This window comes from Monomorium pharaonis, chromosome 8, assembly GCF_013373865.1.
Source record: "Monomorium pharaonis isolate MP-MQ-018 chromosome 8, ASM1337386v2, whole genome shotgun sequence".
Classification (NCBI taxonomy): domain Eukaryota; kingdom Metazoa; phylum Arthropoda; class Insecta; order Hymenoptera; family Formicidae; genus Monomorium; species Monomorium pharaonis.
In genome coordinates, this window is record NC_050474.1 from 11,764,447 (window position 1) to 11,777,058 (window position 12,612).

The 12,612-nt window shown below is 33.1% G+C and overlaps 1 protein-coding gene and 1 long non-coding RNA gene across 2 annotated transcripts; one reads left to right on the forward strand and one right to left on the reverse strand.

The window, feature by feature from the left end:
• Positions 1–3,449: 3,449 nt before the first annotated feature.
• LOC105831598 (protein ANTAGONIST OF LIKE HETEROCHROMATIN PROTEIN 1-like) lies at positions 3,450–11,034 on the reverse strand. The gene is made up of 2 exons (XM_036290753.1): positions 8,209–11,034; positions 3,450–4,627 (listed from the first exon to the last, which is right to left on the reverse strand). Exon 1 carries the CDS (start codon positions 9,313–9,315, stop codon positions 8,284–8,286), a length of 1,032 nt encoding a protein of 343 aa, XP_036146646.1. The 5' UTR covers positions 9,316–11,034; the 3' UTR covers positions 3,450–4,627; positions 8,209–8,283.
• Positions 4,553–8,151, forward strand: LOC118646883. Its single transcript, XR_004964288.1, has 2 exons — positions 4,553–4,639; positions 7,947–8,151. It is a non-coding gene; the product is annotated as an uncharacterized LOC118646883 (long non-coding RNA).
• Positions 11,035–12,612: the final 1,578 nt, after the last annotated feature.

Consider the following 12,612-nt stretch of genomic DNA (forward strand, 5'->3'; position numbering starts at 1 on the left):
TATAACAGGTTATGTTACTCTGAAATTACACGTAACTTACATGTAAGTTACAATTTCCGACTCAGCAATATAACATGTTATAATTACATGTTATCTAAGCGCCACACAACAGTTACAAAGAAAAATAAAATAAAATAAAATCCCACACAGCACACTTTATCTTAAGGATGTCCCTAGGATGTCATTTTGGGATATCGCAATATCGTTGGATATCCGTGGACCGTCTTCGATATCCGAGAGATATCCAAGGGATGCACAAATGTCCACCGATTTGACATCCTGTAGATATCTCAAACGATATCCAAAGGATATCCAAGGGATTTCCTGAGATATCGTAATATACCCTAGTGAAAAAATTTGTCAGAATTAAAAAAATTTTTTTCAGGATTTCCGATAAATGTTTCGATTTTTTATAATTGAAACGTTTCTTGGAAAAACTTTAAAAATAAAAATTTTGATTAATTTAAAAAATTTTTGAATATTTCTAAGTATTTTTGAGAGTTTCTAAGAATTGAAAAAAACTTGAACAAAAAATAAAAAATTCTAATTATTTTTACGGCAATTTTGTAAGAGAAAGAAGACTATAATATAACATGTTTCAGCCAAGCCACAGTTGTACCTGTTAAAGCATGTTTAATAGTTTAATATCTCTATACCTGAAAAAACGGTCATCCATCCAAGTGTCAACCCTCGCCGATGTCGCTTGACTTCGAAGACCGTACACATTCTAACGCTGCGTGGTGATCCATAAACACTTCTTGTTTATGGATTCATATTTGTTATAGATCATTACAATAGATGTTGTCAGAAGGATAAAACATGTATAGTTAACTTATATTTTTATAAATAAATATGAAGTTTTACAATTTTTTTTACTTTTTTTACTATTTTTATATATGCGCGCAAAATAGTATGTAGACTAACTAATTAAAAAATCTGTTTTTGCTCTGTTTGTATAAAATAAAAAAATTTTTTTAATGTCATTTTTTATAATTTTTTAGTATATGTGGCATATTATTAATATGCCACATTGTTTCCATAAGTGTATTTTCTTTATTTTCTGACGTTTTAATCTACGTTTCTTAAAGATTTAATTTACACTTCTGTCACTCTTTTGTTACATTATAATTATAATGTAACGCAAAAAATAAACTTTCCCTTTACACTTGATTTATGCTCCATTAATTGTAGAGATAAAAAAGATATGATGGGATATTATTTGGATGTAATAGGATATCGTAAGATATTAATGAATATCTTACAATATCTTATATTTTAAGATATTTTTTGGGGATATCGAAATATATTAATAAGATATCATATGATATCTTAAGATATTTTACGATATTTTAAGATATTTTTGTAGGATATTTCGGGAGCTACTCATTGAGATATCCGTGGGATCGCCTTCGTCTGTCTGGGATAATTTGGGATATCCTCAGGATAAAGTGTGCTGTGTGGGATTATACAATTTTTGTTGAATAACTGTAATGCCAAAACGATGTATAACAGCTATATCATTTGCGTATAACAAATATTACGTAACAGGTTATTTCCATGCCATATAGCACCTACATATCACAAGAATAACAATGTTAAATTACATGTAACTTCCATGTTATATTGCCGCTATAAAATGTGTTCACTGGGTAGCATAAGAGCGCTAGGCCAATAAGCATCTTATGTAAATCAATATGGCGACCTTATGCTAGGGACGGAATTCATAGACTGATCTTAAGTTCAAGAATTGTCTTAAGGCCGAAATCACATGGTGGGGAATAGAGCTGCAGAATAGAACGTGCGTCATAGAAGCAGCCAATCAGAGCTTTGCCGCATTAGAATGCGTTGATGCGGCAAAGCTCTGATTGGCTGCTTCTATTCCGCAGCTTCATTCCGCACCATGTGATTTTGGCCTAAGGGTGACGTCCCATGGAGCGGATTACGCGGAAGCGGAACGAGCGGATCACCAATCATGGGATCGTTCTGATAGAACCCTTTTAATAATTTCGTCAAAACTAAAGACCTATAATCAAAGATGCGCCAATGGCCCCCCACCATGACTGCTATCCACCATCTTGTACGGAGACTGGATGGGGGTTGGGGGCTGGGATCTGGGGCTGGGGTAGTGGAGATAATAAACAATGCGAGCCTGCTCCAAGTTGTACGCAGCCATATAACAGATGCAAATTTAATTTTTCTTGTTCTTCCTGAGTGTATCGTCAAAATATAGTGACCCTCGAGAGTGCAGAGATTGAATTACCTTATAATTTCTGACACATATTTCTTCAACCTATGCTGCTCAACACAGAGCACTCTCTCCTCTTCCTTGCCCAGCGTGGGTGCGCAATGGCGGATAAACCATGTGACTCAAGTGACCAATCAAAATTGTGTTCGCCATTGGCGAATCTTTGATTATAGGTCTTTAGTCAAAACGATTCCGTGATTGGTGATCCGCTCGTTCCGCTTCCGCGTAATCCGCTCCATGGGACGTCACCCTAAAGGGCCATCTACAATGGAGTGTTTTAGCCGTAACAGCACTAAAACTACGGCAATGCTGTCTAGAATAAAAACGACGTAGCAATAACATACAAGCCGGCCATCAAAGAAAGGCGACCAAAAACTAATCCCGAATGCCCCAACGCTCATCGTAAGCACGCAATGAATTGGCTCAATGTCTGCTGTAGGTTGTAAACAGTAAAGCAATACGAAGTGGAGACATTTTCTACGACTACTGTTACGGCCTACGACTCTCCATTGTAGATGGCCCTTAAGACTCCATATATGCGGTGATCTCCGGCAAACGCTGCGGTGACCAATCAGGAGCCAGGCGCAAATCAGGTTCCGGCAAGCTCCGGCATGCCGCACCGCACTGCGTGAGATTATGAAGACTCCATATACGCGGTGAAGTTTTGGCAAATGTTGCGGTGACTAATCAGGAGCTAGGCGCAAGTAGAGTTCCGGCAAGCTCCAGCATGCCGCACCGCACTGCGTTGAAATTAAAATATTTTAATTTTTCCGCACTACACGTTAATCGGCTAGAGTTGAGAAAACTATCGGATATTTTCGGAAGGCGAAAACTACTAGAATGTTTACAACTGACTCTTTGTAGGTTAAAATCATACGAAACAGAAGAGGCTATATATCAATCATGGATTTTATTCACGATGAAAATTCATCAAGTAGTATAGAATATAATTCTGAGGACGTCAATGAACTTATAATTTATTACATCAGAATCCGGCCGCAATTATGGGATTTTAAAGACAAACAGTATAGAGACAACGTTTTTAAAAAAAAAATTGTGGTGTGAAGTGGCTAAGGAAGGCTAACTAAATGTGACTAGTATGTATTGTTTGAAAAACATTTCTAGCGTCTCTATAAAAAAATGTATTATAAACTTCCTGATCCTTATCGAAGAACATTGATTAAAAATACAGAAAAGTTTTCTTGAGTTTTTATTATAATTGATGATTGTTTAACATCATAAGCCACATTCTTGAACGAATGCCAATATTTATCAAAACAAAATGAAATTACTTCTAAAATTAAAATAATTTATAAATATGTTCTTAGATATAAAAAAATTTATAGTATTAACAATTATAAAATTATGATAAATTTAAACAGAAGAGTTTGTAAAGAACCGATGGAGAAATCTTCGAGATTGGTATATAAAGGAGAAAAAGAAATCCATAACAAAAAGTGGACAAACAGCTGTTCATTTTTCCCCGTGGCCACTTATGACACACTTAAATTTTTTATCGGATGTAGTGGAACCTCGCAAGTAAGCTTTACTTTCTTCAAATGTAAAATTATTATAATTTTGGTGTAGTTGATAGAATAGCAAAATCATGTTAGTTTCATTATTATTTGAATCATGATTGTAATCGTCAATTTTTCTTTTTTAAAAACAGTATACTTTTATATAAACTAATAATTTCTGTTTTATAAATTCTCAATTAGAACTGTAACAAATTTCCTAAGTTTTGGTATTGAACCTGTACGTTCCTTATCCGTTGACACGCCATCACCATCAGAGACATTTGAAACAGAAGAATATGTGCGTAATGCGTATAATACACAAGAATTTCATGGTAAAAAATATTTATGTAAATAACTCTTTATAGAAAGAGAAAAATTCCTTATACATAATTTACTTTACATGTATCATAGTTTAAAGTCAAGCTATACAAAAGTCTGGTTTGAAACTATGATACGCATAAAATATTTTCTACATAGAAATTTTCTCTATGTAATACGTACTTTAACTAAAATTTTATTATACTTTTTAAAATTTCATTATATTATTTTACAGTAGACAATATGTGGGATACTAATATGAGGTAGACAGAACAAATAGAATTCTGTTCACCACGTCCGTTAAGTATGCTGTCTCGTCCTTCTAATAGTGCTTCGCCTCGTCCTAATAGTATCTCGCCTCGTCCTAATAGTACTTCGCCTTGTCTTCCAAGACCTCCGTCTTGAACTTCGAACATTTCGTCTCATTCTGTGAGCGATTCTGGTGCCTCGCTTTGTCCTCCAAGACCTCCATCTCGTACTCCGAGCATTTCCCCTCGTTCTGAGAGCTATTCTGGTAGCCATTCTCAACAAAATCAAATCCGCCAACCTGCAAAACGAGGTAAATTTATTGTATCTTTATTTAAAAATAAATCACATTTTTAAATTATTTAATTAAGTATTAAAAAAAAAACAGTTTGTGCAGTGTACTATCCTACAACTGATTTACTTAAATATCTTAATTATATAGTGCATTAGTAAAAAGAAAATAGTTGATTGATATGCCAAATTTTATTTTTCTATAAAATAATGAAGATTATGTATCACAGGGATCGTACTCTTTCTTCTTTTTTCTCTTTTTCCTCTTTTTCCATTACTGTTCCCTTTTTTACACTAAATCCCACAACCCTCCTCTATTTCCTCTATTTTTGACATGGCACATAAAGTTTTAGTGTCTTAACGGGCTTAAAGTTTTAAATTTTGTAAATAGTTGCGTTTATTTTAACAACTGGTGAATTAACGGGCACGTTCAGCAGACGAAGCAGATTAGTGAGCGCTCAGTGATTCTCTGATATGATTGGTTCTTGCCTTTAGTTCTTCGTTGGATTTAGAAGCAGAAACCAATCGCAGTAAAGAATCACTAATCCGCTCCATCTGTTGAACTCGCCCATTGTCTTATTAAAATTTGACGTTGATTTGTTGCTTTAATAGTAAGAGCCAATCATGTTTGACTACTCACAGTATGTTCTGTTGAGCGCGCCTATTGACACTAACCAATCACAGATGTTGGTCTATATTTTGTTGTCGCAGGCTACGCTTGCACATATCGTGTGATGTGAAAACTTTTTGGGAAACATCATCCAAATATTATTAGCTTAGAAGACAAAATAAATATGAATGAAAATACATTTAATGCCAGATTTTCAGTAATTGATGAATTAAAAGGATTTAATTCTATGCCTTACAAAGTATCGATAACAGATGAACTTTTAAAACTTGCACGAAATGCACGTTGTTCATATTACGCTTACTTAGATGAGCAGAAAAGAAATGCAGAAAAAAAGAAAAAACAAGAAGCAGACGAGGAAGAAAGTAAAAAAAAAGAATTATCTATATTAGAAAATGTAAAAGCATAAAAACCTTAAAATCTTAGTTAATATCTGAAGAGAAAGCGTATAAAGAAACTATCGAAGAATCCGAACAAATGCAAACATTACTGAAAAATTCAGCTAAGTCCGTCACAAATAAAATAGTTTTACAAGAATTAATAGGGAGTTTAGAAAATCTTCGAAATAAAGAGAAAGAACAAAGAGTTAGAGTTGAAAAATTAAGAGGAAAAGTTCAAAAACGGAAATCTCAACTTATTAAGAGAGAGAATACACCCAAGTAGCAAGGTGATGTCTAATTGACGGCATTTTTTAGTCATTTTATGACGAACCAGACGTCATAATGTCGAGATAAAATGACGTCTAAATGTCGTAAAACTGACGTACATTTGTCTCATCTTAACGACGTCATATATTGACGTCAAAAATACGTCATTATTTTCATATTATTGACGTCATTTTCAAGAAGCTAGTATCGTACATTTGACGGTATTTTATTGTTATTTTTATGACAAAACATAGGTTTTTAGATTACATTTAATAAAGACGACATTTTAACGTCATTTTTATGACTATCCCAGGTAGTAAAAGCCGTTATTTTGACGTTTTAGAAAATATTTCGGGTACATGTCCTATATATGCAGTACTTGCATTATAAAAATATCGAAATAACATAATTATAATGTAAAAAAAAATCTACGTTGTTTCTCAACAAGCATCACGACTCACCACACCATAGTCACATTTGGAATTGCCTAACTTCCGCGGTCACCCATCCAACTCTGAACCGCCGTCGACGTTGCTTGACTTCGAAGATCGTACGCTACCTAGCCCTTTGTGATGATCCATGAACACTTGATGATCATGAATACATATTTGTTATAGATCAGTTCAATAGATGCGAGAAACATGAAACTTGTAGTTAACTAATATTTTTATAAATAAATATAAATTTACAGTTTTTTTCCTGATTTTTACATATGCAAAATAACATGTGGAATAACTTATAGAAATATGTTTTTGCTCTGTTTTTTTGATAAAGCTAAATTATACCTCAGACAAAACGCAATATTTATAAAATATTTATAATATTTATTTAAATATTTTATAAATATTTATCCAAATATTTTATAAATATTTTTGTGGTCTTAGATTTGACAAATCATAAAGATTTATCATAAATATTATAAAAATATTTATGAAATATTTATAAATATTTACAAAATATTACTTATACAAATCTATCTTTTATTTACCGTAAATATTATATAAAATATTTAATCTATATTTTAATATGTTGAATAAAGATTTTTTTCTTCGTATATATAAAATATGTGTAAAATATTTATATAATATTTTGAAAAAATAAATATTAATAAATATTAATAAATATTTATCATAAATATTATGTGCTGCCTGGGGATGATTCTAAAATATTGATAGTATTAATTATATAAAATATTATATTAATTTTAATAATGTTGTTTATTAACCAATCTTTAAATAATGATAGTTATAGGTAGCAAGGTGTCGTCCACTAGACCTCAATAATTTGTCATTTGAGGTCAAATCGTCAATTATTACAAAGAATTATAGTTAACGTCAGTAATTAGTCACTAATAAAATCTTATTAATACGTCGTAAAATGATCAATTAACTGACGTTATTAATTAGTCAAGAATATGACGTCGGAAATACGTTGTAGGATGGATAAATGACTGACGTAATTAATAGGTCAAAAAATGACGTTACTATTACGTCTTAATTTGGTAACATGACGTCTGCGACCTTAAATGACGAATTATTGACGTCGTATTAACGTCACCTTGCTACCTGGGCAGTTAATAAAAAATTTAAAGCTAGTGAGAATGTCAGTGACCCATTTAGTAGTAAAAAATAAGCAATATCCAAATGTGATAAAATAAAACAATTGTACTAATTATTTTACTGCGATAACATTGGATCTTTTATTAATTTATGTAAGTTTGTAAGATATTATATAAGTTTATAAGATATTAAGCTGAGCGTGCGTGTATATGTATAATACATACATCACACAGAAAGAATTTAATTTGTTTAACAAAATTTGTTTTTTTTAATGATTATTTTTATTAAAGAAGAATAACATTACGTTATATATAATTGTTTCTTATCAATTAAAATTCCCCTTATTTCATCAGAAATCTTCCCTTTTTTCATTAAGATTTTCCTCTTTTTCCCCTATAATAAAAAAAATAGAGAGTATGATCCCTGGTATCACATAAGTACGAAAATGTAATAAAAATAGATATAATATTAATATTCATTTAACTATTTTTTTAGCAAAACGACAATTGTCTGAAACGCCTACAGATGCGGTCGATGAGGCAATTTTAAACTTGGTGGAAAAACGAACTTCGACCGACACCATGAATTCAGATGATCTTTTTTATTTGTCTATATCGTGGGATTTACAGCATCTAAATGTAAAATTACGTTTAAAGACACTTGTATTACAAAAGCGCTTTCTCAAGTTGTAGCAGAGAAACAAAATAAAACTTAAGCGATTAAATTTTTTTAAAATTGTTTTTTAATCAATTTTTACCTTCTACCTGTTGCATATACGCTTCCCGTTGAAAGTCAGGTAGCTTATTCCACTGCCAATGTACATGACCTTTCTTCATAAAATAGTCTGTGTAGATATTTCGAATTCTTTTGGCGTCATTTGCAGAGTTTCTGGATACATTTGGTGCAAAACCTCGAAGTGCACCAGGTGGTTCTTCGCATCGCATTGATCAATTTCTATATTTCCATAGCGATCTTCTACATCTATAAATCCTACTGGAATATATCTTCTCTGACCAGGTAAAACCTTTAGATCCGCATCTCGAAGCCAATTGTGCAGCACCACACAACTTTTAACTATACGATCTACAGTTGAAAGGGATGCAACAATTGGTCGTTGAAATATTCTCCACCTAGCTGACAATACTCCAAATGCATTTTTTATTACGCGCCTTGCTCTGCTCAAGCAATAATTAAAAATAATTTTTTCTGGACTCAAGTTAGCACCAGAATATGGTCGCATCAAATTCTTCAATAATGGGAACGCTGCATCACTTACAAATACTGCAGGAAGGTAAGTATCTGTATCCGGTAAGGCTTTAGGTGGAGGCAATGGCAGTGTTTCTGTTTCCATGCATTTTCCAAAATCTAGATTTTGAAAAATTCCTTCGTCACTTTCTCTACCAGCAGAACCGACGCTAACATATGTAAAGCGAAGATGAGCATCACAAACTCCCATTAAAATAGTGTTGTATGTGCCTTTGTAATTGTAAAAAGCTGATCCTGTATTTATGAAACATTGTGTAGTAACATGTTTTCCATCAATTGCTCCGATGCAATTTGGAAAATTCCACTTATTTTCGAAATCTTCTGCGATTTTAGCCCATGTTTCTACAGTTGGTGAAGGAAGTACTTGAGGCTGTAGTGTCAGCCAAATCGCTTCCGTTGTTTCCGCAATTATTTTTGGCACAGTAGATTTACCTACGCGGTAAAGATAATGTAGACTTGCCATACTATCTCCAGATGCAAGGTATCGCAACGTTAATGATAATCGTAGTGCTGGATGCAACGGTTCCCTTGTAATGTGTACTTTTGTAATAATAAGTTCTATCATTGTTAATAACTGATCAAATTGAAGAGGTGACATGCGATGGAAATTGAAAAAACGCTCTAGGTCACATCGAAGTTCCAGCACAAGGTTATTGTAAGCACCTTTAAGATATCGTTGCTCTATTATAGGATGAACCCATCATCGAGCTCTTCTCTTATTAATTTGTTGCCTTTCTTGTTCCTGTCGTCGTCTTCGTCTTTTTTTTGCCACAATAGCAAGGCAAGAGCTTGAGTGAGTCCCAAATGCGCACAGTAACAAACGGACACCACCAATCAAATTCTATAAATTCATCCTAACCTTAACCAACTCAGTAATCTGATTGGTGGTGTCCGTTTGTTACTGTGCGCATCTGGGACACTCCCAAGAGCTTCATTGCAATTCATTTTATTTTTTTTTCAACAATTCTATATTAAATAAAATATAATAAATTATTAGTAATATTACACGTTTATCTATTAAAATTAAGACATTAATGACAATAATAAAGAATTACACACTTCAAAAAGGAAAAATATTGTTTAAAAAAGATTCGTTTATTTTAAGTTATACAATCGTTACGTTATACAATCGTGTTTATGTACACCACGATATATTGTGAAAACATTTGCATCTTCAATGACTTTGATTTCCGTACGTAGCGTAGCGCTAGACTCTACCGCGCGCGTACTTGAGTGAAACCTACCGCGTATATGGAGTCACCTTCCGCATGCGTTTGCCGGAGATCACCGCATATATGGAGTCTTAGCATTATGCTATGCTTGTGCAGCTCATGTCATTTTGTGTGTGATGGCCCTTAAGGTGGAAGCACATAAAATTGGGAGCGCTCCGATTGACCACATCCTAATTGACCACCGCTTTTCTAATTAGCGGTCCAATGGAAAAACTCTAAGCATTCATTGCTGCAAATGGTTGTGGCCAATTGCAACGTGGTCAATCGGGGCGCTCCCTCATAATAACATAAACATGTTCCAAAATAAAGAAAATGAAAACCATTTTGAAGTGATGTTGCAGAACGAAGATAGAAATTTTGATAATTTGCTAATAAATATTATGAAAGAATATCTACATCTATACGGCAGCAGCTGTAAAGATTATTAAAATGTAATAAAAAAAGAGAACTCTTGGGTAGAGATTTCTAAAATTTTGACCAAGCCTTATAAGTTTTATTTTTTAATGTTTAACAATATTAACAATGAGTTATTCAATTCATTAACATGCATTTGTACTGAAGCTAAATTCAATCAATTATTAAATTTGATTATTAAATTAGTATATTTAACCAAAGAAAAGAGTAACACATTATTTATAACATCATTTACTTTACTTGTAATATCGCTCCGTTTATTTAATCCGTGTTAATTAATATAAATCCATGGGAGGACAACTGAATCCCCCGATGGGGGAATAAAGTGATTCATGTGCTACATAAATACATGGTGGAAGAATGTAAGATATGCTCGTTCTTGAGACGAATTTGGGATAGTTCTGCGCAGGGTACCAGGTACGGCCATATTTCAACGGCATAGACATGGCTGCGCCCATGCCGCCCATGGTCGGACGTTGCACGTCACACATGTCGCACGTCGCGTAATTAATAAAATCGCGTATATTACGTATGCTGCCGCATCTCCAGGACAGAGAAAGGCAGAGTAAGGCAGCGAAAAACGTAAGTCGTACATGTCGTAGTATACTATTCTAGACTTTAGAGTGATAGTATACAGGGTGTAATGTAATCGGAAGCCATCCCGTAATGGAAAGATAGACGGGATCGAGATGAACATAAAAGTCCAATATTGTCTTGGGTTAGGTCTATCAATAATCGAGATATAAATTTTTCAAATTGTACGAATGAGAGCGCGCCGTGTGAAGAGCCGAGACGCTCGAGCTGTAGCGCGGCCCACTGTGTCGAGCATTGGCTGCCGGCGGCGGGGGGAAGAAGGAGAAGCGGTGCCGCTGCCTGTGCTTCGCCGCCTTCGCGTCTCATCGCATCGCGCCAACACTCGTGGCGATGGCAGCTATGCACATTCGCGATTACTTGACAAATTAGGAGTTAGCAAAGATATGACAAATTAAAACCATAATAAACTGCTGTCATTAAGAAAGTCGAAAGAGCGAAAGCGATAGATACTTATGGAATCTACAAATAATCTAATTTCTATCGTAATTGTGAATAAGTAAATTAATAAAAGTTTTTCGTACATTCACGAAAGATTCTTTCTTTTCCTTAAATATCTTGTATCATGCCTGATCTAACGATTTCGTGATTAAATTATACGATACAATCGTAATTATACTTGGAGATGTTAATGTCACCAGTATGGTTAACAACAAAGCGTTTTCTTTCGTTATTATACAATAGAGAACTTAAGTTTACGAAATATTCCAACAGAACTATTAAACACGATGTCTCCGTAGATATTTTGTCATATTCCAACGAGAAAATATACTTTCCTAACAGGAAACGAGAGAACGATAGACAATGATATCATTTCTTGAAATTCTTTTTTTTTTTTATTCAGACAAGTAATGGATTACGAAAGAGAAACCAATCAGATTTTTGTATTTTTCTTGATATCTATTCTGAATCAATCAGTAAAAATCTGTCGTAATTAATAATGTAATTAAAGATAAAAAAAATTCCGAGTTCCCTATCGTTATGAAAGAAAAACTCTTCGTTATATTAATAACATTTGATATTGAACATCTCTAAGCATAATTATCGTAGAAGGCATAATCTATTGTGAAATCGTTACATCAAGAGATATTTTTCTATCGTGTTATGAACAATGAGTGTAACATATTATATGGATATATCGCGCATTTTATAATTTTCTAATTAAATATTTACGAAATGAGAATGTATGAAGAATCAATCGTAGATATTAATTGTGATAAACCTTTGTTAATTTAACATTCCATGGAAAAAAAACAATAAGAAACGATGAGAGAATTTGATGCGGCAAATATTATAATACACTTATAAAAGAAAATTATCACTTTAAGAATCAATTGTAAATTTATGTTAATTTTTTATTAATGTTTTCATCAAGGATTTAACAGTACGACACAATTCGATAAGAAACAAAGTTAGAATTGTATGATACTGTAAATAAGATATTTAAGAAAAAGAAAGAATCTTTCGTGAATGTACGAAAAACTTTTATTAATTTACTTATTCACAATTACGATAGAAATTAGATTATTTGTAGATTCCATAAGTATCTATCGCTTTCGCTCTTTCGACTTTCTTAATCACAGCAGTTTATTACGGTTTTAATTTGTCATATCTTTGCTAACTGTCCTAATTTGTCAAGTAATCGCGAATGTGCATAG